The sequence below is a fragment of the Carassius gibelio genome, chromosome A9, assembly GCF_023724105.1.
Source record: "Carassius gibelio isolate Cgi1373 ecotype wild population from Czech Republic chromosome A9, carGib1.2-hapl.c, whole genome shotgun sequence".
In the NCBI taxonomy this organism is placed as follows: domain Eukaryota; kingdom Metazoa; phylum Chordata; class Actinopteri; order Cypriniformes; family Cyprinidae; genus Carassius; species Carassius gibelio.
In genome coordinates, this window is record NC_068379.1 from 5431147 (window position 1) to 5457713 (window position 26567).

The 26567-nt window shown below is 38.4% G+C and overlaps 1 protein-coding gene and 1 long non-coding RNA gene across 2 annotated transcripts; both read left to right on the plus strand.

Moving 5' to 3' along the window:
• Positions 1-14204: 14204 nt before the first annotated feature.
• On the plus strand, positions 14205-16272 carry LOC128019511 (uncharacterized). Its single transcript, XR_008185191.1, has 4 exons — positions 14205-14362; positions 15440-15571; positions 15697-15766; positions 16004-16272. It is a non-coding gene; the product is annotated as an uncharacterized LOC128019511 (long non-coding RNA).
• Positions 16273-23947: 7675 nt separating this feature from the next.
• On the plus strand, positions 23948-25562 carry LOC128020309 (BTB/POZ domain-containing protein KCTD4-like). Its single transcript, XM_052607147.1, has one exon. The coding sequence runs from the start codon at positions 23958-23960 to the stop codon at positions 24879-24881; it is 924 nt and encodes a 307-aa protein (XP_052463107.1). The 5' UTR covers positions 23948-23957; the 3' UTR covers positions 24882-25562.
• The last annotated feature ends 1005 nt before the right edge of the window (positions 25563-26567 follow it).

A 26567-nucleotide genomic window follows, 5' to 3' on the forward strand; every position in this document is an offset into this window, starting at 1 on the left:
CGTAACTGAAACTGATATTTTACATTTACATATAAGCCTTTAAAGACATTTAAACCGCTACAAGGTTTATGATTGATGGTTTATCTTTTTGTTGAAGTCATCAGCCCAACATAATAATAATAATGTGTAATAGTGATGGTGAAAAACTACATTTCCCATGATTCTACAGAGAAATCTCCACCAGTCATAGAATAATAAAAGCCCACTCCCATTAAGCGCTGTGAAAAACCAACACTCACACATTACACCAATTTTACATTTTACACTACCTTGTAGCTGGTTGGTTTGGTTCAAGGCTTAATACTCTTTAACAAATACTTAAAATAAAATAAAAACCCTAAGGGAAAAATGAATGGGAAAACCAAAAGCTGATGAAAAACTGGACTGGCACTGCTGGTCTCAATAGACATTAAGTTATACGATCCTTTATATAACATAACTAATCCGATAGCTTAGGGTTTACTTTTCTCTCAATGACATGCCATCGAGCTGTGCTGAGCAAAATTGACTTCATTTTTCAAATGACCAATTTTGCATGGGAGCATGATATACCATGGGAGAAGCACTACACGACTTTTCTCTAGTCATTTAATGGAGTTTGTAAGCAAAGCATGAGCCCTGTTAGGTAATGAAAGGCAGTGCTCGGGCAAGGGCTAGAATAACAGAGTGGAGCATACGCATAGCTAAAATATTTCTCCACTTTAATAAGAGATTAATAGGCACTCTCCACCTGTTTCTAGGGTTCAGGCGCTTGGCAATGGGCAGAGTGGGCTCAGCAAGTGAGTGCAGCCCCTCCATCTGTTTGGCACGTTGTGCTTTTCAATCACAGTGCTGGGCCACAAGCTTCTCATGCTCACAATGAGATCACTGTGTTCTCCAGGGCCAGACCAGCCCTCAACAACCACCACAGCAAAGTAAACAAACTCAGGGGAATGTAAATTCACAACACCACCGTATTTAAAATCTACTTACATGAGCCAATTACATTGTTGGCTAAAAAGGAAAAACAACTGTCACAGGCTGGTGAGATATGAATGATACTGTAGACAACGTCCAAAATTAACTTGCAAATTGCGGGTGAAATGAGAACATTTACAGTCCAAAAATATTAAATCATTTCTATTCATTTAAGATTAGATTTAAGGTTTTGTGACAAAGGGATTGTTTGATGGTGTGTTCTTTATAAATATATTTGTGATAAACACAGGTCATGCACAGATTTTTGGGCCCATGATTTTAAACAATGGCCCTGGTCTTTCATCACATGGAGAAAAAAAACTAATGGGGATGATGTGCAAGTCATGATAGATGTTTTTTTTATTAGGCAATTCGTTGAATCATGCACATCACTTACATCAGCATGTGTTAGATTATTTTTCTCACTTAAACCAGGAAATATAATGATGCAGCTTCTTATAAACTCACCATCAACACCAGACAAATAAATCCTTTTTATTTGTACACTATGCCATTTTTACTCTCAGTTGGCCTGGTAATTGATGGTTTAGGGGAAGTCGAGGGCGTATGTCATAAAATAAAAGCCCATGTACATGTAAAACCTAAGACAGTACTTGACATGGGAGTTTAGGATAGACAGAAGTGCCAGACAGGCATCTGAAATCACTTAGAGGTTGTGGCTGAGCAGCACTGAGGCATGTAGCAGCCAGAGGAATGCACTGATTTCGATTGCACTCTCTCACAAAACCCAAACACATGCCATGACTCAATGCAGGTAAGAAGGAAAAATGCACCAGCCAGAGCTCCACTGTAATGTGCAGGCCAGTCATTCATCATCACTAACTTCCTTAAGACCGCAGAGGGAAAGAGGCTGAGAACATTGCCCAGGATTACAGCAGATTTAAGGTACAGCAGTATGACAAATAAATGAAGCCCAGTAAAACATATACCTCATTCAGATTTCAATGACTTACAATGTAAACTATCTGCATACTTATATAGATATTGTACCTCAAAGTGATGATATTACAGACCATTTCCTTGTATCGTGCATGCTGCGTATAACTGATATTACTGTAACTACACGGCTCAGCGTTACCGTCTGGGCAGAACTATTGTTCCAGCCACCAAAGAAAGATTTGCAAATAACCTGCCTGATCTATCTCAACTGCTATGTGTACCTATAAATACATATGAACTAGACGAAATTACTGACAACATGGGCACTATTTTCTCTAATACATAAGAAGCTGTTGCCCCCATCAAATTGGAAAAGGTTAGAGAAAAACGTACTGTGCCATGGTATAACAGTAATACTCACTCTCTCAAGAAAGAAACTCATAGACTTGAACGCAAATGGAGAAAAACTAACTTGGAAGTTTTTAGAATTGCGTGGAAAAACAATATGTCCAGCTATAGACAGGCTCTAAAAACTGCTAGGGCAGAGCATATACACAAACTCATTTAGCACAGTGGCTAGATTAATGAATAACCAGACGCCACCTGATTCAAATATTCCATAAACGTTTAATAGTAATGACTTTATGAATTTCTTTGCTTATAAAATAGATAACATCCGAAAAACAATAACAAATGTAGATTCTACAGCGTCTAACACTTCAGTTTCATCCATCGCACCCAAAGATAAACCGCAGTGCTTTACAACCATAGGACAGGAAGAACTAAATAAACTTATCACTGTATCTAAACCAACAACATGTTTATTAGATCCTGTACCCACTAAATTACTGAAAGAGCTGTTACCTGTAGCCGAAGAACTGCTTCTCAATATTATTAACTCGTATCTTTAGGTCATGTCCCAAAACCATTCAAGCTGGCAGTTATTACGCCTCTTATTAAGAAACCACAACTAGATCCTAGTGAACTGGCAAATTAAAGGCCCATTTAAAATCTTCCATTTATGTCTAAAATTTTAGAAAAAGTTGTTTTTCCTGCACAAAAATGATCTGTATGAAGAATTTCAGTCTGGTTTTAGGCCCCACCATAGCACAGAAACTGCACTTGTTAAAATTACAAACAACCTGCTCCTTGCGTCAGATCAAGGCTGCATCTCATTTCTAGTTTTACTTGATCTTAGTGCTGCGTTCGACACCATAGATCATGACATACTCATAGATAGATTACAAAACTATACAGGTATTCAAGGGCAGGCTCTAAGATGGTTTAGATCCTACCTGTCCGATCGCTACCATTTTGTTTACTTAAATGGAGAGTCATCTTATTTATCACCAGTAAAATATGGAGTGCCACAAGGATCTGTCCTAAGTCCTCTGCTAATTTCAATATACATGTTGCCCCTTGGTAATATTATTAGAAAATAAGGGATTAGTTTCCACTGTTATGCTGATGATGCTCAACTATATATCTCAACGAGACCAGATGAAACTTCTCAATTATCTAAGCTAACAGAGTGTGTTAAAAATGTAAAAGATTGGATGACAAATAATTTTCTCCAATTAAATTCAGATAAGACAGAGATATTACTTAGTGGACCCAAAAACAGTCCACAGAATATAGTAGACTGTTTGCAACTAGACGGATGTACTGTTACTTCCTCTACGGTTAGAAATCTGGGTGTTATATTAGACAGCAATTTGTCTTTTGAAAATCATATTTCCCATGTTACAAAAACTGCATTCTTCCATCTTAGAAACATTGCCAAGCTACAAAACATGTTATCTGTCTCTGATGCAGAAAAGCTAGTTCATGCATTCATGACCTCTAGACTGGACTATTGTAATGCACTTCTAGGTGGTTGTCCTGCTTCGTCAATAAACAAGCTACAGGTAGTCCAAAATGCAGCAGCTAGAGTGCTTACCAGGTCAAGAAAATATGATCATATTACCCCAATTTTTCAGGCTCTGCACTGGCTACCTATTAAGTTCCGTATCAGTTACAAATTATCATTACTTACCTATAAGGCCCTAAATGGTTTAGCTCCTGCATCCCTAACTAGACTTCTACCACGCTACAACCCATCAAGCACCCTAAGGTCACAAAACGCTGGACTTTTGGTAGTTCCTAGGATAGCAAAGTCCACTAAAGGAGGTAGAGCTTTCTCACATTTGGCTCCCAAACTCTGGAATAGCCTTCCTGATAATGTTCAGGGTTCAGACACACTCTCTCTGTTTAAATCTAGATTAAAAACACATCTCTTTCACCAAGCATTCGAATAATGCATCTCATAATTTGTGACTGCAGTTGTATCTGATCAAATGCGCATTCTTATTCTTCAGCTTGGGTTAAACTAATTCATTTTATTTGGTTGAACAGCAGCTACGCTAATATGCCTCTAATATCTTTGTTTCTCTGTTTTACCACAGGATTTACATCCCGTGGTAACTAGGATTTACACAAGCTCCAGTCGGGATCCAGAACACCTGAGCAGAGATGATGCCAATTCCTCAGAGGACCTCAGATGATGCCAACCTTGAAACAACATACAGAACTAAAAATATTGCTACTTACTATGCAATCATATAATAATTGCTGTTAATAGTGTTCATCATCTGATTGACTACGTCTTGTATTATTTTTTTCTGAAAATTCCTATCATATGCACATAAACTGACGGTGACCACTACTAAGTTACTACTAAATATTGTAGAAACTTAATTTTCTGTAAAGTTGCCTTGCAATGATTTTTATCGTAAAAAGCGATATACAAATAAATAAACTTGAATTGAATGGCTTTACCTGTTGATGGACAGTTTTACTGGAATATGTCAGCACTACTCACGTTTCACATGTTGTATAGAAACAAAAGCATGAGAGTACAGTCAGTCAGCCTTTACAGTGACCAATTGTTAAATGTAAAATATTGTGTCACATTCTTAATACACCCCAAAACAAATATTCAGCTATACTTTGTTTTACATTACGTGTACTTAGGTTACATTTAGGAGTAGGTTCAGGGTTACTACCTAGTTATTATTCAGTTATTGTAATTGTAAGCACATAGTATGTGCACGCAGAACATGCCTTTAAAATAAAGTGCTAAAAAATATTCTGTCATAATTGTAATTTTTATCCATACAATCAAAGTGAATGGGCACTGATGCTTTCAAGCTCTAAAACAACAAAAGAGCAACTTAAGAGGTGGAACTGTACAATTTAACTTTTTTTTTTTAATATTCAATAACTTGGAATATGACTTATAGAAAAGGACAGTCATAGAGTTTTGGATTGACATGAATGAATGATGAATGATGTCGGATTTTTCATTTTTGGGTTAACTTTTCCTTTAAAAAAACACAATGGACATATATTGTGTCGGTTTCAGTGCTGTGTTGGGGGGTGTTCTCAATTCCTCCCATTGTCATTGACATGCTGGTTTCTGACGGCCCCCTGTAGATCTGAATCAGCCTAAATCTACAAACTATCAATGCACTCGCATAGTGGTCCCACACTCCACCCTGTCCATACAAACACAGCCATTGTCAACTAACTGAGTTAGAACAGACGCTAAGGTTTATGCAGGAAGTGATCCGTCAAAATCCTGTCTTGTCCCCAATTAGGCTCATCAACTGGACTGGCCCTTAACATTTCAGCTCTGCAATTTAATAATGTGCTTCATGTACTACTCCTCACCTTTCTCATACAGTATCTTACCTATAAACCAGATTAACAAGCAACATAATCCACTTAGATTCAACCCCTTTACACATAGGCACTGGTGGGTCTCATAAATGGGGTTGACAAATTATTGTCATTGTGTTGTCATCTTGGTAAAACATGCTAGAACTATATACTTTGTTTGGTCCCAGAGCTAATTTTTTCTTGCAATATTTCATGGCGATGTTCAGATTCTGGTTGGCCTACAAAAAACATAATAAGTGCAGGACTCTATATAGAGCAAGCAGTTTTGAAGAATGGATGGATCTTGATTAGCGCTCTATTCAAGTTCCTGATTCAGGTATGAACTCGCACATTGCTTTCCTGTAGCTCAAACAGTAGAGCATTGCATAAGTAATGCCAAGATCATGGGTCTGTTTTCAAAGTAGAGGGAATGCACCTTCAATGCAACCTAAGTAACTTTAGATCACAGTGTCTGCCACATGCATTACCTGCATATGCCTGTCTATGTTTCCCAAAAGCAAACTAGACTGTAGAAAGCGTTGGCACCAGTGGTCTCTACTATCGAATTAGACTTATAATGGGAAATGGAAGGGAAATCCAGCCCTGGCATGGTGACCCTTGATTAGCGAGTCTGTGAACAATATTTTACTCACTTCATAACCCATGCTGCCACCTGCACCCATTAACACAGTGAGGAGAGCCAAGGGAGGGAAGACATGACAGGAGGGAGACACCTCACATATGTCAAACGTCTTCATGAAGCCAGGCCCTTAAAACAAGTGTCAATCAGTTGCTATAGGACCCAAGAGGAAGTTGAGTTGGTGAGGTGGGTGTGTGAAGAGCTGGGCCGGGGCTCCTGTCGCTCACACCAAGACAAGCTCGGCAGGGGATCTGATCCAAACCCTACCCCTAGCCAGCAGGCTGGGCAAGCTAGGAACAGCTTCTCAGTGGGTAGGCCAAGCCCTAAACAAGCAAACCTGCCAGGACCCCGAGAGAGCAACCCTGTTGCTGTCGATCCACAAAGCTGGATGGCAAGACAATGGCTGAGTGAATACAGCACAATGGAATTAGCTTCCAATTTGTATCACTTCCCCGAAGGATTGAGATGTCTTATCCTGTTAGGAGCTCCTCTCTGCTGAGCGACACATCCTCGTTTTGACGCATGAGAGGGATAAGTAGGCTAAAGCCCTTGTTATCCCACTTTTTTCTCAAAGAGATTACGATCTTAGCTGCGGTGCGCCTTTTGGGTGGCGTGCGCACGTCCACTGGTGCTTCCCACGCTTGACTGACACCATGCCCCGGGAGGCGTCATCTCTTCAGGACACATCAGCCGTCATGGCACTTTAAGAAACTACAACTCTCCTCAGGTGCTGAGTGCTCTTTGCGACACCCAGGAACCGCTGCTTTCTGGTAGCTCCCGTCCCGTTTGTGGCATGACAGCTGGAGGCAGGTGTAATAAAGAAGGGCAGAGAGAGATCACAGGGTGAATGGAGGGGAATGTGCATCAGGGGGCAGTATGAGTGGAATGTGTGAGTGATAAAGAGTCTTGGCGGGTTGGTTCTGTTCGACTCGTGCCACAATGGCGTCTTTGACAGCTGAGAGAACGGCGCTTTTGTAGGGCCCTGCCAGTGACACTACACATTGTTGTGAATGCTCCGCATAGCAGACATTCTCCATCATGCCTTCTTCTGTGCTCAAGGATTATGAAGAATTCCTTCTTCTTTCCTCTCGCACTTCTTTTTGTGAGGCTGTACATTGTGTTGCCAGCTGCTGAAGGACTAGCAGAGAATGCCAGCTCCTGCTGATTACCTCATTCACACATGCACAGCACAGTAAAACACTGGCTAACATGCTGCCATTCCAGATCTCAGTTCAATTCAATAAGCTCTAGAACAGGTTTTACTTTTTTTGTTGTTAATTACAATTACATATGGTATGTCTAGTAATCTCTTGACCACTTATTTTATAACCTATTAATATTTTAAAAAGTCATCATTTATGTTTTATAGTTTTAACAAGGCAAAATAGCAATCTGTCCAAGTATCCTCAAGTGTACATGTAGCCATGGTTCATAATCTCTAAGTGAAAGGTTTTTAATTTAGAGAAACTTGAGAAACTAAGTTGCAGTGATGTAGTGTCTGTGCTGCATGCATCTATGATCCACAGCTGCTGAACGAGAAATATAGGATGAATAACAGAAGAGAATACTCTGGAAGTAGAAAACACTTCAGTGTTCTTCTTCTTTTGTAAAATCATTGGACATGTCTGATTAGAAGTAGATCCCCAGTGCTGCCACAAGGGGCAAATATAATTGAGTTTCCATCTTATGTCTTTTGAGTGGATTTGATTACGTACATCCCAAGTGGTTTGAGGTAAACACACACACACACATGCACACACACACACATGCACACACACACACACACACACACACACACAAAACATGTGGGATTTGAAATAGTTCCCGATAACCTTTCAAATAAACCATGTATGCTCTGTATATGTTTAAATATTGTGCATGAGGGGTGTTGTTATTTAAATGTAAAAATATTATTTTTGGGATGGGAAAAAAATTCTAATGAACTTAAAAAAAAAAAAAAAGCTTTACAGTCATTATGTGAAATATAGATTTAGTTTTTGAATGTGAAAGTCCATACTATATATATATATATATATATATATATATATATATATATATATATATATTATAACTATAATGTATGCAGCAGTTATATAATGCAGACAGACTGCAAATAATATTTGTACTTAAAATCCCATATTAAAAAATTATTTGTCACACTGCAGGACCATTTAAAATAAACTAATGAAGGCAAAAAGGTTGACCATTAACAGGATGATACACACTTTTCCTTATACAGTCACATATTTTGTAATATATGAACAAACATATTCTTCCGAATATAGATAGGAATAAAGTTTGGTGCTACTGAGATTTCTGGCTAAGTGCCTAAGAACAAAACTCACAGCATTTAAAGATGTGATTTGTAATTGAAATACAGATGCAAATAGATAGAAGTATAATCAAATATGTGAATTTTGGACTTTTCCTACAAGTTATGGAAGCAAAATTGCTTTGCTTGCCTGTAGTGTCTTGCTTTAAAAGCACTTAATAAAACATCTTTAAATAACTGTATTCATCTGATGTACGCACAATGCTCACAGTTCCTCTGACTCTAGTTTAAATACTTTGATGAAAGCCTCTGAATACAAGCTTGTAGTGAACAGACCCGGCCCTGCTCTTTTGAGGAGTCACGCTGTGCAAATTGAAGCTTTGCCAATCGAGCTGACATTATAGTAGTCTGAACCCTGTCCAAAAGCCATGGTAATGAGGCTGGAATTAGGCCGGTTTCATGTCCTTTCTCCATGCAGCAGAAAACAAGGGATTTTATGAAGAGAAAACTTCATTCTTTGCCATGTTCCCCGACTTCTCCCTTTCTCATGTTGCACGGCTCACTGCGATGTGTGCTTTCTCTCGCTCTCTGGTGTTCAGCGATGAGGATGCTGAGGTTTCTGGTGTCATGTTCCCAGCACTTCAGTTAATGTGCTCGGGGCAAATGCACAATATTCACTAAATTAGAAAGTAATGACATTCTGCTCATTAGAGAATCAAATACACAAAGCAGTGGCAATATGAACGGATAATGACATGATGCTCAGTACTTACATACAGCGCTAACAAGTGTTTTCAGAAGCATGCAATCAAGCTCAATCCTGGCACACATACACCTCCAGCTGCAGGAGTACGACCCCTTTGCCAGCTTGCTGATCGGCTCATTGTTTGATCTTTTCGATTGCGCAGCTGTAACCAGAATCTGCTCTTATTTAGTGTGTTTACGTCTCCTTCACATGCGCTCCCTGACATGTGGCACAGATGTGACAGATAATGCACATCAAAGACTTTGTTATATTTTTGCGCTGAAAGAGACAAGCTCAAACCTTCTTCCTTTTAAACTTGGATTAAACACTTTAACAAACTTTGTATTCTTGGACACTTTTAATGCATTAATGCATAATGTTTTGCATTAGGCATGCTGTCAAGTTTAGTACACCTTATTAATAAAGCATACATTCAAACAGATAAACCCAGATGGAAAATTGCAAAATTACAATCACAGACATGCAAGACCTAGAAATAGAGCACAACTGAACAGTTTTAATTGCCTTTCTATTAGCACGATAAAACTCTGAAGCCCTTCATACGAACTCTCCTGAGCTGTGACGTCAAAGACAGCAGACACGGGGAAATATCTTTTTTTTTTCATGCTTTTAAGAGCACTCTGAAATATTGGGCACTGGTAAACATCTAATATAATATAATTGCACGAAAAAGACAAAAACAAAACAAACCAAAAAACATCAAAATACATTAAAACTTGGCTGATGCAGAAAATTGTTTTTTTAAAGAAGATAATTGGACCTAATGATACTGTAGGTATGATGCTTTCTTAAGCACATTGTGAAGCACCAACAACAATTATCTGATAACAGACATAAGTGTTCAATATATACTCACATTAAGCGACTACAAGTTTAGGGTGCCAAGTATCTCGCTGTATTAATAAAGAATGCACTTATAGATGTCTGTTTCATAACAACTTTGAATTAATTTACAGTGGGAACGATATGTGTTTCATAATGGCCCTATTAAGCATCTCCAATCATGAAATAAGTGTGGCTAATTCTGTTGAATGTGCACTTGTACTTTACATCTTATTAGTATATTTTTTTAAACTGTACTTACTTTTAATATAATTAATAATAATGCAAAATGCAAATAATAATACGAGAGTAAGTGCACTTTATAATAAGGCCATTTAAAAGTTTCAAAGCTGTTTCAAAGACAGTGAAAGCAATTATGAAATAACATAAAAGATGTAGTTAAGTGTCACTTATGTGGGTCAAGGGGGGAAAAACACTTTAAAATTAAAATAATTGCATTTAATACAAATTTAAACTATCATTAAAGTTAAGTATGTTTCTAAGTCTGTTATATTTGTAATAAGTGCTGTTTTTAAAAGAATGCTAAAGTGTACATCTTTTAACACAAGGGACAGCTTTAGTTTGTCATTTTAAGAAACAAAGCATCTCTTAATATTAGACATCCACAAGGCACACTGCTAGAATATATTTCCCAATTTCTTTATTTCCCTGATTGCAGTGCTGTTTTTTAAAGCCCAATACAAACAGCCAGCAGCATATGATCACCTTGGCATGCTAATGATCCACTCCTCTCCCATCCTCCAAAGACTGAATGAACCAAAGATAAGAGCAAGCACGCTCCATTAAACCTTAGGGCTGCCCTGGGAGTTTCTGGAATAGTTTCAAGATGACTTTGTTCAATTTATAACCCCGTGCAATGGGAATAAAGTAATGAAAGGAATTAACTATTACTGTCCTCCTTGGGATTGGCTTGTATAAGAGTGTCTGTTTCTGCATGGGTGACTTTATTTGCTGTGAGACATGTAAGGAAATGTACAGAGCGATGGGAAATGTTCCTTAAAGACATGCTCTGTAGAAGACAAAGTGCAGTATGTTGCTGCTGCCGACAGGGATAGATCACATTAGCATTATTATAACACTCATGGAACAAAACAGCAGATATTCCATAGTATCAGTAAATAATATGTAAAATGTGGGTCTCTTCCTCACTTTGCACAAGAATTGGGATATAGCATATGAGTCCTAGTGACTACTATATAGTACCAGGGTTACGATAGTTATACCTAAAACTAAAATTAAAAACAATTTGGGAAATAAAATAAAATAAAATATATATAGAAAAAACATGAATTCAGACTGGAATAAAATTACTGAAAACCATATATACTGTACATATTAAAAATAATTAAACATCGCAGAGCACACACAAAAAAAAAACAGGACAACTTAATCCAAAACAGAAATAAAATGAATGAAAACTATTTTTTTTAATTATAATAATAAAAATAAAATAAAAAATACAATAAACCTTCCAATTAAAATGGAAACAAAAATTATACAAATAATCAAAATATTAATTAAAAACTGTCTGAATCATACTAAAATAACCCTGTTAACGGTAATTTAATGGTACTTTTTGGAGCTTGACATCATCTGGTCCTCTTTGACTTTCATTGTACGACAAAAAGCAGCTTGGACATTTGGAGAAAGCTCTCTCTCTCTCTATTTTAAAGGAAAAAGGAAGAAAAGTTCATATGAGTTTGGTATTGTATATATAAAGTTTTTATTAATATTTTTTTTAAATATAGGGCATCAGCAGCAAAATCCTCCCTTCAGCAGAAAAAGGAGCTGTCATCAAATGATGGACTTAAGCGTTTGGATTCACATATGGGATATCGCTCAACTGTGATGGAGGCTATTCTTAGAAGTGTTTTTGTGTATTGTATTCTCTTCATGAGTGTGTAGATGCGGTGGGAGGAGCAGGTACCTGCCTCGTGTCTGTCTGGGTGTCCCTGAGAGCCCTGCTATCCGGCCAGTCGTCTCCAAACACAGCACTGGCCCTGAGCCGGCCACACATTCCACAACCTCCAGACAGCTACCTCTTTATTTTCAGGCAAAACGGCATCAGCGCTCTCACATGACATTCCCAAAAAAGGCACTGCGGCCCCAGACTACCCTGATTCTCTATATGACTTAACCATTGAGGAATTAAAACAACAAGAGTTCTGTCAAAACCCGTGGAGGAGAGTGGTCCAGCATGCGTACGCTGACAGATACAGTGGGGTACCAAAGTCTAGGGACACTATTTTACATTTTTGTAATATTCATAATATTCTATTTGTTCAAAAAAATTTAAACTGTGCATTTTGCATTGCAGGAGACTGCTTGGCTGGCATATGATTTTGAAATCAACAAACTACAAATATTTGCCTGAAAAAGTTTAAATAAAAGTTTTGTTTGACTATAACAATTTTTAATTCACAAGTTGTAATTAGAATTAAAAAAATAATAATAATTTAACCATCTTAATGACCATAGTAGTTCCATGATAGCTCATTATGCATTTATTGCCAAAATAACAAATTGAATTACTTTTCAGTTATCAGACAAATCTCATTTCTGTTCAGAGAATCTGAGAAATGTTTGACTTAAAATTTTGACAAAAAGAAAAATAAGAGAAAGCATGATTTCCATACTTAATCTCTTAAATTTTACTGAAAAATCTAAAAGTAGCCTAAAAGTTCTAAAAGTTTGTCTTTGACTATGCAAAAAATAACTCAATATAATATCCCATGATTTTAAAGTATAACACTTCTGCCTTTCTAAAGGCAATTTATAATTTTTCTGATAGTACCTTACTATACATTAAAATATTCATATTCCAATTAAATACAGTAAAATTACTGTCATAAATATAACCTGGCAGCATGCACGAACAACCAATAAATGGTCAAAGTAAATCTTTGTAATCTTTAATATTTAAAAACTTACATTTCCCCAAATCTGCAACGAGTGCACTGTCTCTGGGGAAGATTTTATGCCATCTACAGATGAACAATTGAGCATAAAGCAGGAAATCGAGCGGTTTGAATGGAGACTGTCAGAGTTATGAAAGGGTTAAAGGTCTCATGCATTGACTTACATTTCCTTTTCTCCAGATAAAATCACCCTTTTCTCCAGATAAAAAGCGGAAAGAAGCTAATTTTGATAAATCACTCAGAGTCTCATCCCCAGTTTGAAGACTTTAATTGCACTGGGCGTTTCTGACCAGCAGCTCATGTGCACGAGCATCTGTATCCCGAGGGAAAATAGCTCAATTTTTTTGCCCGAGCTTTATTTTGCCCAGACACTAATTAGACAAAAAAGAGCAGCATTAATCATCTGTCTGAGCTCAGAAAGCCCCTTAAGCACCGTCTCCAGCATTAGACTAGATTTTGTTTACTCTAGTTTATGAATTGTTATTTATTATTATTATTATTAAATATTGATGACATTTCTAGGAGGCTGAGGGTCTCTCTGTAGCTTTAAGACAGTTTTCATTGAGTTATTTGGTATGTTGAATGATCACTTGTTGAACAGCGCCCCCTGCTGATACTAAGAGTAACCTACAGGCAGAACTGAAAACAACACCTGAGAAACTCTTTCTGTGGCATATTTGTTTCATCTCCGAGTACATTCATCAAAAACAAGATTAGTCATCATGTGATTAAAACATGTCTTACCACTGAAAAGTATACGATTTTACTGCTTTGAGGTTTAACAGAAGTAGAAGCTAACTTAATATATTAATAGCTAATCATATTTGGGCAACAGAGAAATTAAATCAGTCACCATTGAGTGTTTGTAAACGTCTGACGATGCAGTGTAGATTTTGGTCAAATGATGAGGCAGAAATATTGTTAGTAATATTTCAGAAGAATTTAATGGGGACAATACACAATTATAACTTCTGTGGGGCGTGAAGGAAAAGTAATTTAACTAGTAGTGTAATTAATTACTGTTGCCTGCCAGATAAAAATTAGTAGCATAATAATATTACGTTTAAAAGGAGTAAATATAGTATGGAGTAACAATCTATATTTTTGGAGTAACGAGCCCAACACTTATTGTACTTTGCAAAGTTTTGACGCCAGTATGTTCACAACAGTTTGTCTCAGTTTTGTCCTGTAGAGGGCGCACACTTCCTCCTCTTAAACCCCAGGAGCGAGAACCTTCCTCCTTTCTCCAGGAAGACGCAGAGCAGAGACTATAGACAGTAAAAGAAAGAGAGCAGAGACAGTCAGACTCATTGCATCTATGGCCAGATTACAGTCCTCTACAGCGATTTACCAGCATGGCATCGCAGGTAATCTGAACCAGGTCTTAAATGTGTCCTTTATTAGTTGTTCTGCAGCAGGTTTGTTGGTTCTTGCTGTGCAAGGCTAAGTGTTAGCCTGCTAAACACGTGCTCTGCACCATGTCTTCTAGATTATGGCGTGATATCATAAACCGTTTGGTCATATGTATAATATATGATGATTTAAGTTATAGGCACGTTTTGTGCTTTTTAACACTTAAGTTGTAAGATAAATTAACTGATTTGGGACAAATATATGGCTGATATTTTATCCTGATGAAGTACAAATCAAGCCAACATTGTAATAATATTCGATGTGGTAAATATCTATATGCACATAGATTTAGTAAACATACATTTTATGGGGAAAAAAAGACCAACAGTGTTTATTTCTAGACCGGTTCATGGTGGTGGTGACACGTGACAAGTAGAAATTAAAATGACTGAAAATGCATGAAATACTTTCAGCATTACACAAGCATACGCACATCACATACACGCATACAGTTTATTATTATTATTATTATTATCCGTGCTTCATGATTAGTAATGATGATTATCCATTTGAAAAAAATATTAAAAATAAATTGAAATTGTAGATTGAAATCAGTTTAAATTCATTTCCAATTATTTTTTTAACATTCACATAAAACACCTATTAGAATGATTTCTAAAAATTATGAAGGAAAAGTGGAAGTCAATTATAAACCTAATGACCTTGACCTGCATCATGTCTAAAGGAAATCTTTTTGTTTCATAGTTTTTTTTTTTTGTCACCTGAAAACAACCTCACAGGTTTATCAAAGTCATTTTTTATGAATAAATCTATCAACCTTACTGATCCTGACAAAGAAAGTGTTACTTCTCTGACCATTTTTTTAGACTAGATAATGGGAAACCACTATTGATTGACTGGAGTGATGTGACATTCAGCCGAGTATGGTGACCCATACTCAGAACTCGTGCTCTGCATTTAACCCATTAAGTGCACACACACACACACACACACCCGGAGCAGTGGGCAGCCATTTTTAATTCAGCCAGTAATGAAGTGACTAACTGACACTCCTCTCTTTCCGTCTACAGGACATGGGCCGCTCTCTCTCCCTGGGGTCCGTGAATCAGCTGAGAGCAGAGGGAAAGGGAGTTAAATGAAAATGCATTTAGCATGCAGGAGGCGTCTGTTACCTGTCTGTCAGGTGCTGCATTAGCAGACGAGTGAGTGTTCACTATGTCAAGAGCCCTTCTGTCTCATGAATATGCATTCGAACTGATATTATACCAGTTGTTTTAGAAGATGGTGAATGAGCTAAAAGGTGTTTTTTTTTCTCTTGTGTTTGCAGCATTAAAGCCAAGATGAAGTGAAACTTTGAATGGTACGCCAAGAAAACAACAAACGCCAAGGATTGTAAGGTATGACACGTCCAACGATCTTAAATGCACCTTTAGTGCAAATGGTTTAGCAACATGGACTGAAGTGAATGTCAAGACGTTAACGCAGTAAAGATGTGCAATGATGACTACAACCGGCTGAGGTCACGACCAGTGAAACTACATAATAGCATGTATTACCTGAGCACATCTCGTCTGTGCTGCGCTGTGTGCTTTGAGGTCCGAGGGCTCTATTTTTGACTCCTTTTCTCTTGCCAGTTTTTCCACAGGCAAAACTATAAATCCAGATGGTGTGGAGGATCGACCCGAGCCGATGGAAAATAACAGTGGAGGGCTGAAAAGCCTGAAAACAAATGTATTTCTGAAGGTGGTGATAGAATAAGACTTTCACACCTAGAGAAAGCCCAGATCAACACAAATGTAAATGTGCCACTTTAGTGTGTTATATTATGTAATGTTATTGTCTGATGTTCTCCACTGTGATATTTCTCCCTGTTTCATAATAAACATTCAACAAGGTATCCAAACTGCAGTCGAGTTTAATGCTTGCTTAATGTAATGAAGAAATAATTACAATTATAAATGACTTCGCCTGCATTTTCTTAATCACAGCTCATGGTTTAATGATTGTAAAAAATGTGCATTTATAAAACTGAAAAGAATATGCTACTGCTGAGTCTGTCACTTTCTTAAAAAAAAAAAAAAGACATTTCATCAAAAGTGACAGACATATATTTGCACAAGTTTTCCATTTTGAGTAAATAGTTCTTCTGAACTTTCTATTCAGCAAAGGATTTCTGAAATAATAAAAAAATCTTTCATTTTGTTTTAAACATTGAGAGAATCACATATTAGAATGATTTCTGAGATCATGTGACCCTGAAGGCTGGAGTAATGCTGAAAATGTAGCTTTGCATCACAAGAATAAATGTTTTTAAAAAGTTATTACAGTAGAAAACTAAATCGTAATAAACTGTTTTTACTGTCTTAATCTGTCTATTGGTGGTGGTGAAAAATATATTTTTTTTATAATAGAGGAAACATCTCAACATTTTATTTTTAGAAAATAAGTTTCTTATTTCTTAAACTACAGTAATGAGAAAACACTGTACTGAATAATATTATATACAGAAGCACTAAAAGTCAATACATTTTGGGAGAAATTGTGATCATGTAACAATCCAAAAATCATTGCTGGTCCTAAAAAAAGGTTTCATCTTGCAATGCAAGTATAGTTTTTCTTTAGTTGTGGTGAAATGTGATCTTATATAGTTTACTCCTGTCCGTGATTATTCCTGATGTGTTAATTTGCAGAACCTCTAAATTGTCACTGACAAGAGTTATGAAACGATTAAACTAATGGAACGTCCTAAGTGTGTCTGCGCTTTCATTAATGTTATTAATGTGCTTCTGTAACCACAAACACAAGTGCTCTTAACTCAGAAGAATGTTAGAGTCATATGCAAATTGCAGTATTCATTTCATAATGCTCTTAGTGAAACACTTTATTATGTAACCCAAGAAAAAAAAAGTTTATCTCATTTCTTTTATACTGACATCCGTTCCACCTGGGAGTGAAACAGATCTGGCACAGAAACAAACAGCAGTTGCATGGAAGAAAACCCAACCCAGGCTTATGTAAACTGGATTGGTTCAGTTTTTCCTCCTGTCCTTCCTCATAGTGGCCATATTCAGGCTTCAGCTCTTATGAAGCCCGGTGGAAGTGTACACGCCGATCTCCCTAACAATCTCCTCCAGGGAAATCTAGAGGACGGGCAGATCGACGGGGACAAAATGTAATCATACATCCAACTCTTAACCACATCTCTCTTAACAACTTTGTGAAAAGTGCTAAATTCTTTATTTAGCCTCCATTAGTGTAATCTATCCTAAATGGCAAGACCACCGTGGGAAGTAATAATTATCTTACTCAGTTCGGTTTAGTTTCTTTTCAGTTGTGAGTCATGTCACTTCAGTCACATTTATATTTCTCCAATCCTTCAGGGAGACAGAGGCAGCAGTCAAGTGGCAATTATTCATAGGATCATCAAGAGCTCACTTAACTATGATAATATAATCAACACCAGGACCAAGCAGAATACTGTATTTATAATTTCTTGTTACTTGGTTTAATCTTTCTCGTGCATGATTCAAAATTGCTAATAACAAACGTTCTTGAGCAAAAGTTTTGATCAACTCTTGAGAAGACGTGAACTTAATTCTGTTGAAAGTGCACTTGTACTGTACTGCGAATCTCAAATCTTCATTTTTGCCTCATTCAAATGTGTTATCACGAATTATTTAAAGTTTACTTACGTGTACAAGCTTGTGGATTCTTCAGTCTGTAGCCTGTAAATAAAACACACATCTCTAGATGCATTTGATAAGACTGAGATATTGTGATCAAACTTTGACTTTTTTAGTTCGATGTCAGGTCTGCACTCGGCTCGCTGCACAACCATGCCTTCAAGAGCCAGCTCGTCTTAAAAAACAAAAGACATCACACTTTATCTATTTCAGAGAAAGGACAATTCATGCCCCCCCAAAAAATGTATCTGTCATCATGTATACACCTGGTAAGTTTTCATATTTATTTCTCAATTAATTATTCCCCTTTATAAAGGAATAGTTCACCCAAAACTAAAATTTGCTGAAAGGTCATCCAAGATGTAGATGAGTGTATTTCTTCATCTGAACAGGTTTGGAGAAATGTAGCATTTCATCACTTGCTCACCTGTGGATGGGTGCCGTCAGAACGAGAGTCCAAACAGCTGATTAAAACATCACAATAATCCAGTCCAGTAATATTTTGAAGTGAAAAGGTGCACGTTATATAATAAATAAACCCAGCATTAAGATGTTTTTAAATTCAAACCATTGCTTACGGCTAAAACACGAGTAATCTGTACATAATATTGCCGCAGTAAAAAAGTCATCTTGTATGAATCAGGAGAGAAATATGCAGAGATCAAGCACCTTTTACAAGTGAAATCAGTTTTAAACAAACGTGTTGCTAGATTCTGATGTGAGGACAACAAGGAATGGACTCCTTCTTTTGTCCAGAAGCAACAGTTCAAGAGTTAAAACGCCTTAATGATGGATTTGTTTCTTACAAACACACAGCTTTTGCCCTTCACAAGACATTGAGGATTACGTGTGAATCATTGTGTTGTTTTCATCAGCTGTTTGGACTCTCTTTCTGACGGCACCCATTCACATTAGAGCATCCTTTGTTGAGCAAGTGCTGCTACATTTCTCCAAATCTGTTCTGATAAACAAACAAACTCATCTACAGTACGTTTTGGATGTAAATTTCCAGCGAATTAAACATTTAAAGGGAAACCATTCCTTTAATATTGCACAGCCATGTGTCATGCATTACACACTCACTCACACAAAGGAGAAGCAAACCTAATTAGAAATATGAGAATTTTTTGAGTGCAACTAATGGCTTTGCACTAACATACTTCAACAGCAAGCACTCTCTTATAAAGCGTTGGCACGAAACCCCTCTTTTAAGGTGACAATTGAAATATTGTGATTCAGCCAGGTGGTTTTTATGCCACTATTTTGAAGTGTCTGACTCGACGTGTGAAAAACGACGTGGTCAACCTGCCATGAGTGATGATTTTAATCAAACCCCGATGAGCCTCCCTCCTGCAGTATGGCATTGTGTTGTCCCACTCTCATTTGATGGCACGCCGTGAAGTCGGCCTAATGGTTTAGCTTGCTTCTGCTGATTGTATTAATTGTACAGCGGTGCCCGTAATACATTGTGGTTATTGTCCCAGAGGCCTTTTAAAAGAGCAGAAATATTTCACTCACAAAATCCATCAGAGCAGCACTAATGTGCACAATTATTGGCAATTATTGGCAGATGAGTGTTAGAGCACTTGTTGGAGTAACTCCATAAAAACGCCCACTTGTGTTTCACAACTTCAACACAACATCCATTTTCCTCGCAATTACCCGGAGGCTCTGAAGAGGGGTCAGGGCAAACCGAGACCTCGGGGGTTTGCATCTCCTCCCTGAGCGTCACGTGACTCGCTCATCTTACAAGGCTGGGGACGTTACATAAGCATTTCCACACAGGATTCATATTGAAATCAGCCCGAGATGCATTAATGCTGGCTCTGAATGGAGTAGGACTGTGTTTGGGGGTGGCGCGAGTTTCTCAAACCGATGGTGGGCAGCAGATCCGATGCTGAGATGATAGCGAGGTTACGGGGGTCGGCCTTCCACCTCCTCACAAGATCCCACCAGTTTGACTTCCTCAGAGACGAGAGGAATAACATCCCCGGCCCTCGGCAGGACACAGCCTCTCTATCTCCACACACACACACACACACACACACCTGCAGGCAGAGCTTCAGTCCCCACAGGCTCTTCATCAGCACACAACAGCAGAGAAAGAAGCCTTTTCAGCGCCTCAAGGTCTCTTAAACACAGAGTTTAACCCGACGCCTGTTGATTTTGATCATCTCGAAATGCGTCTAGTATTGCACGTGGTCAAACACTATGCAAATATAGCAAACATCAAGCAAAGGTGTTTTTTCTTGCATTTGCCAATCTCACAAACAATATGGCAACCCCAAATGTGTTTAGACATTTAAGTCGCAATTAAAACTGCATGGATTTCATTGCATTAGTTATGAAAGCGTCTCATCTGCTCATTCTGATGTGAGCACCCACTGCCCGACGCACTCTGAAGGGCAGATGCTCTCAAGGGTGCAGGGCATTACTGTCTCATACAGTATGTGGCCATTTGCACAGCCATACGTAACCGCCACTTTATTGTGTTTCCATGACAACAACATAAAAAGCTAAATTCATGCTTAAGAAAATTCATCTGTTAAGACTGTGGGAGAAAAAAACATACGATGTGTATAAATGTGAAAGGAATATTTCACAGTGGTTCGATTCCTTGTTAACTTCAGTCAAATAAATGAATAAAAACTCAGGACGGCAAGATCATAAAAGATGAAATTTGTCATTCATCCATTTCTGAAGAGATTAATTTGCTCAATTTCTTTCGTCCCTTTCCTGTGGTTTCCCTCAAGGGTGCAAAAAAATGCAGTTTGCAGTTGTTTTTAGTGGACATGCTGTATGAAATAAAGCGGTGAATTCAAGTTCACACAAAGTAACCACGCGGTACATCATATCAACATGCTAATGTTTGAAAACCGGTTTCACAAAATATTTTGCTTCAGTTTAAACAGTTTTATGTTTAACATTACACTGTTTAAACTAAAGCTAAAAATAATGAAAAAAATGCAGACGGAAAAAACAAGATGCAAACAACTTCAGTTGTCTCCTATAGTTTTAGGTCAATTATATTAATGGCACATTTTACTAATGTTTTGTTCCCTTGTTTGAAGACATGATTTAACTAAAACGAGATCGAATTAGTCCAAAGTGGTAATGATTTACCTAATAGTGAACAAATTAACAAAACGTGCAATTGTGAGAATAAATTCTTGATTCATGGTCAGACTCAGAAAATCTTTTTTTTCTTCTTCTTCTGCATGACATGCACTTCATATTGTATATCTATAATTTAAAGCTAGTTTTTTATGAATTGTTATTACGAAATATGTTCTTGAAAGTTATCATCCATTAAATAATTGCCACTCAGTTTGCTATTCTGTTATGTAATGCATTTAAGTGTCCAAATAGTTTTTTGGCTATTGTAGTTTCATGAATATGCATAACTGATTATGAATCTGGCCAAAAAGCACAGCATTTGCTCCACTTTGCCTTCTTTCATTGTGCCGTCATATTCTTCTGCACAGTTTCGCTAATATCTCCCATCCATGTGCTCTGATCTACATTCACCTGCTTGTGCCAGTCCACCACTGATGGACTTAAATCAATTCAGGCATCTTCAAGTTGAACACAAAAGTGTGCTAATTAAAACAAAAAAACATAGATGAGATAAAGCAGGTCAGCCACCCACTATTTTCTCTGGCATAGTTAAACCCTGTTAGCAATTCAAATGCAGATGAATAAACCCAGTAATCACATGATGATTAAACCATGACCGAGTCATCGTCTATAACAACTATAATCAGTCATATATGACCATAATAAACTGTCACTGCATCTGTAATCAGATGGCTATTCGCATGGGCGGCACAGTTTAAAAAAAGTCACGAGGAAAGTGGAGCCGGGTTGCACAGACAAGCTTTTTGTGACATCACAACATGGGAAAGGCTTAGCTCCTAAATATGAATTATATGATGCTCAAATTTTTATTATGCAAAAACATGAAACTGTAAGGTGAAAATAGACCTTTAAAATAGAAAATAGCATTTTTTGCTTCCATAAAATGTCTTATTCAGACTACTATGGAGCAAAAACATCCAAAATAAACATGTAGATGTTATTATATTGCATTTTCTATTTGTCTATTTCAAATACAAATACTTTTTTTTTAACGGAAAAAAAAAATGCATTTCTTTCATGGCTCCATATAATAGCGCCAAACATAACCGTTTTAGTTCTATCTACTATATATTGTTCTTTTTTCTTGAGTTTTTTTTTCCATATATAACTTGCCTGATTTTATGCAACATTGTATTCCTATAAACATTTGGTGAAATTGTTTTCTGGCCATTGACAGTATTTTATGGAATGATAAAAAGAGTCCAAAATCCCCTCTGGAGAAATCCTTTGACTCTAATCTATTATATAAAAAAAGAAAAGAAACCATTTTGACCCATTCTTCATCCAATGATCAGATTCCTGTTCTTGAAATATATACAAATTATTGCATATTTAATTAGATAATACCTCATTTGGATATTCAGAATTCATATATAATTTCAGAAAAATTGTAATACAAAAATGTTTGCAATTCTTAAAGCAATCAATCACCTGGAGAGAAATATCTGTCCATTTTTATATTTGTAATTTTTTTTCACCTGGGTTGTCTTGCCTTAAATAATTTTATACAATCTTATATTGTTTTCACAAAAAAATAGGCTTATGTGACATTTATTAATCCTGAGATCTAGTTAGCTAGAACAACTTGACCTGACCCTTAGACTGCGCCGTTGTTCAAAACTCACCCATAGCAAGTAAAACTTACCATCTTTCATTGTAATTATAACAGAAGCAAGGACAATTTCGCTTGCAAAATGTAAATGATGTGATTTTTAAATATTCATTCTGTGATGAAGTGAGATGTGTGAAAACATCCATTTTAATCCATCTGATGAATATGTAAAGTCAAATCAACGCCAGCACTCAGACAGTGGATTAGCCTCCATCCCTTCTCAGCTGCTGCTGACATACACCCAACAAAATATATCCCTGAAGGGCCATCATCCCTTTCCTGGGGCTATATTAGAGGTGCTGTTATTTAAAAATGATTGACAGGCTGCCATCGTTTAGTGACATCACTGAGAAAACTGTCACAGTGATTCTACTGCTGTTTAAGGGCATGTCTTCTTTGTGACAGATGAAGGCTCAGACCCTTTGTTACCGACAGCCCAAGTTTAACAAGGATAATATCAGGAATGTCGATTCTGTGTTTTCATCCCTGGGTGGTTTATATGGTGACACAGCACTGTATGTCTCGTTTGCATGTACAACACCCTTAGAGATGGCTTGGGGCCAATTACCGTCTCAGTCCCCATGACTTCAAGTGAAGTCAAAGGCTTCTTCATCAAAGGTTCCGCTGATAACTGGGTAACGGCGAGTTCCTCTAAGCCTCTCAAAGACAGCGAGAAGGCTTCAATGCATTCATACCTTTTGATATGAAGACTAGCAAATAATTTACATAACTACACCTACACTGTACTCGATACAGCTCTCGTTTGGCAATAAAGCTGCCAGTTGTTGGCATATCACAGACGGCTTTCCAAAAGCTACGACTTAAAGACACCATGGATGAAAAAGCATTAACATCTCGCTCTCATTGGAAGGAGTTCATTATGTGGGATCCCTGTGATTTGGCCCTCTCGGTGAGTTCACGTGCCGTCACCCGAACGAGGTGTCCTTTCATCAGAGAGCAGCGACGCTAATTGCCGAGCCAGAGCCAAAGAGGTGCTGAAGCGGAAAGGTGATTAAATTCTGCCTTTAGAGCGGAGGGCAGTGAGCAAAATGCTCGCTCTTTCCGAGCCCACACCGCTGACGCAGTTGAGCCCACCCTTAACACCCCTCCTCCCACTGCGAGTGCATGCTCACACACATATATGTGTGTGTTTGCATGGCTGTGAAAGGCTCAGACATCGTTGGCAGCGCACACTGCTCATGCACTCCATGCCAGCACCGCTCAGCTGCGCTCCTATTTGTCCTCCGCCCGCTCACGCGCGCGCTCCCCACACGCTCCGTCAGGCTGGGTGTGAGGCACGGCATGGAATGGAATCTCAGAAGGATGGAGAGTGAACTGAGACAGATCAATCCGGACTTGCTGCAGCCCAGCAAGAGCTTCAAGAAACCTTCCTCCGGCACCATCACCATCAATGTGGGGGGCTACCTGTATGCCGCACAGCGCCATACCCTGGCCAAGCATCCCGGCTCTCTGCTGGAAGAGATGGTGACCGGGAAGAAGCCCGTGGTGCATGTGGACTCCATGGGCAACACCTTCATCGACCGCGATGGGCCCATTTTCCGGCACGTTTTGAATTTCTTGCGACTTGGTGAACTGGTGCTTCCTGATGACTTCAAGGAAGCCGGGTTGCTCCGACGCGAGGCCAACTTCTACCGGCTGAGCGAGCTGGCCCAAGCCCTGCAGAACTGGGAGCAGCAGCAGGCCACGCAGCACGAGCCCGCCTTCCTGGAGGTGACAGACAGCCACGAGCGCTCGCATGGTCTGAGGGTCTACTGCAGCGACAGCACCTTCATCGAGAAGGTGAAGAGCCGCCTGGTGCAGATCTCCAAGAGCCGCTTGGACGGCTTTCCGGAAGAGTTCGAGGTGTCGTCCAACATCATCCAGTTTCGGCATTTCATCAAGTCGGAGCAGGGCTCTCGGCTTGTGCTGAAGCAGGACAGCACGTTTTTGTGTACACTCGAGTGTCTGAAGCTGGAAGCGGTGATGCTCGCTCTCAGAGGAGGCTTTCGTCTGCTCACCAGCCTAGACAGCAGCCGCGGATCAGTGGTTCAGTGCGAGGCTCTGCATTTTGTCAAGTGACCCGAGCAGAACTGTCACCACATGACCTGCTGTAAAACCATCCTGCATCAACAAACACCAGCGTCTTCAACCGAAAGCCTGTTCTGGAATACTCTACGCTAACCGCTTCTACGTGACACACTCCGACAGACAGCCTGGAGAAACGAGAGAGAGAGAGAGAGAGAGATGTGTACTGTGCTGTGGGGGGTTTTGTTTGGTTTGTGTTCATAGTCTGTTTACAGATGATGTTTTTTACAGTAAGAGCAACAGTTGTACTGTAGAAGATGACTGTGATAATGATAATCAATCTGAATTGCAGAGTACTGTGTGCAATGATCATTACATTTGTAAGCAGTTTTGTGATTTCTGGTAATGTGAACACATGTAGTAAACAACAGGTTGTAATTTTCAGTCTGTGAATGTTTTGCACAATAAAGCCACATTATAATTTATTCAAAATAATGTTTATAAATGACACTGTGGTGTATCCTTTAGGTGATGATCTACACTGACATACGCTGCGTATGATTTTGTCTGTGAACTGTGAAATGTACATTAGAGATTTACAGTGGGCTGTGTGAATAGAGCTACATTTATTTTATTTTTTTTCTTATTTGCTGTGGAGTCGGCTTGTAAGAGACATACACTGTCCTAAATTGTAAGTTTGCAATATTATGCAGCAAGATGTGACCTAAAATTAAATTTCCTCCAGCACTGATCCAAATTCGAAAGGGTTTGATGCTTGATTTTCATTTTTCAGAGCATGTGGCACACATGCATCTACCACAGATATTCTAGCATGTGTGCACTGATTCATAAACAACAGCTGATGAATTCTTCTGTATTTCCAGAAAACAAGGCATGCTCATTAAGCTCAGGGACGACAAAAAAATAGTTTTCATCTTAAAAAATGTATTTAAAGTCCACTAACATTAGTCAGAGCCAGGATCTCAGTTACCGTGGGAAAATATCAAGTTCAAAATAGATTAATCACACTGTGAATTTTGCAACTTAACATTCAGAGCGCAGTCAAGAGCGCTGAGTAATTCTAACAAACAGCTCTGCTCGACATGCAGCTAAATTAAATTACAGTTCAGTCGGCTGTTTCAAAGAAAAGCAAAGGCAGACATATGGTTACACTCACTTTGGATTAGCCGACATCTCCACACACTATTATCCATCTGTTTGCATATAATCTGTCATGCAATCTTGCACTAAAATGAGTCTAAAGTACGTTTCTGACACGGGGGGAAAATGAAACCCCCTCAGTCTCCATGGTTTTGTCGTGTGGACATCAAAACAGGGTCCTTTTTAATTGCAGATATCAGTCATTCATATTTGATGAGACACGGCAGGGTTTATTAGCCATCCTCACCAGCTGATGTGTTTCTAAACCGCTGCCAGCAGGGGACTGGAGACCTGCAGGAGGGTGCTGGTTTATTTCAAATGGAAGAAATCCATTAACAGCTGAAATATTCATGGATTAGTCTCACATCCAATTGTTGCCAGGCAAATGAGACTCCTACATAACAAAAAGGAAGCCAAAGATTGCTCCCAAGGAGGCATGACTAATAGCTCTTTCTCAATTTGATCGAAATTAATGGTCAGGCAAACATGTGACTTCAAGGACTCGTATGCGCTTAAGAGACCAATTTCCTCAGCCACACGGAGAGAGAGTGAAGCGAGAGCGAAGAATACCATTTCCTG

Bases quoted from the DNA above. Each gene is read 5' to 3' on its own strand.
- LOC128020309 (XM_052607147.1), top strand. From the start codon at position 23,958: ATGGCTGTGAAAGGCTCAGACATCGTTGGCAGCGCACACTGCTCATGC.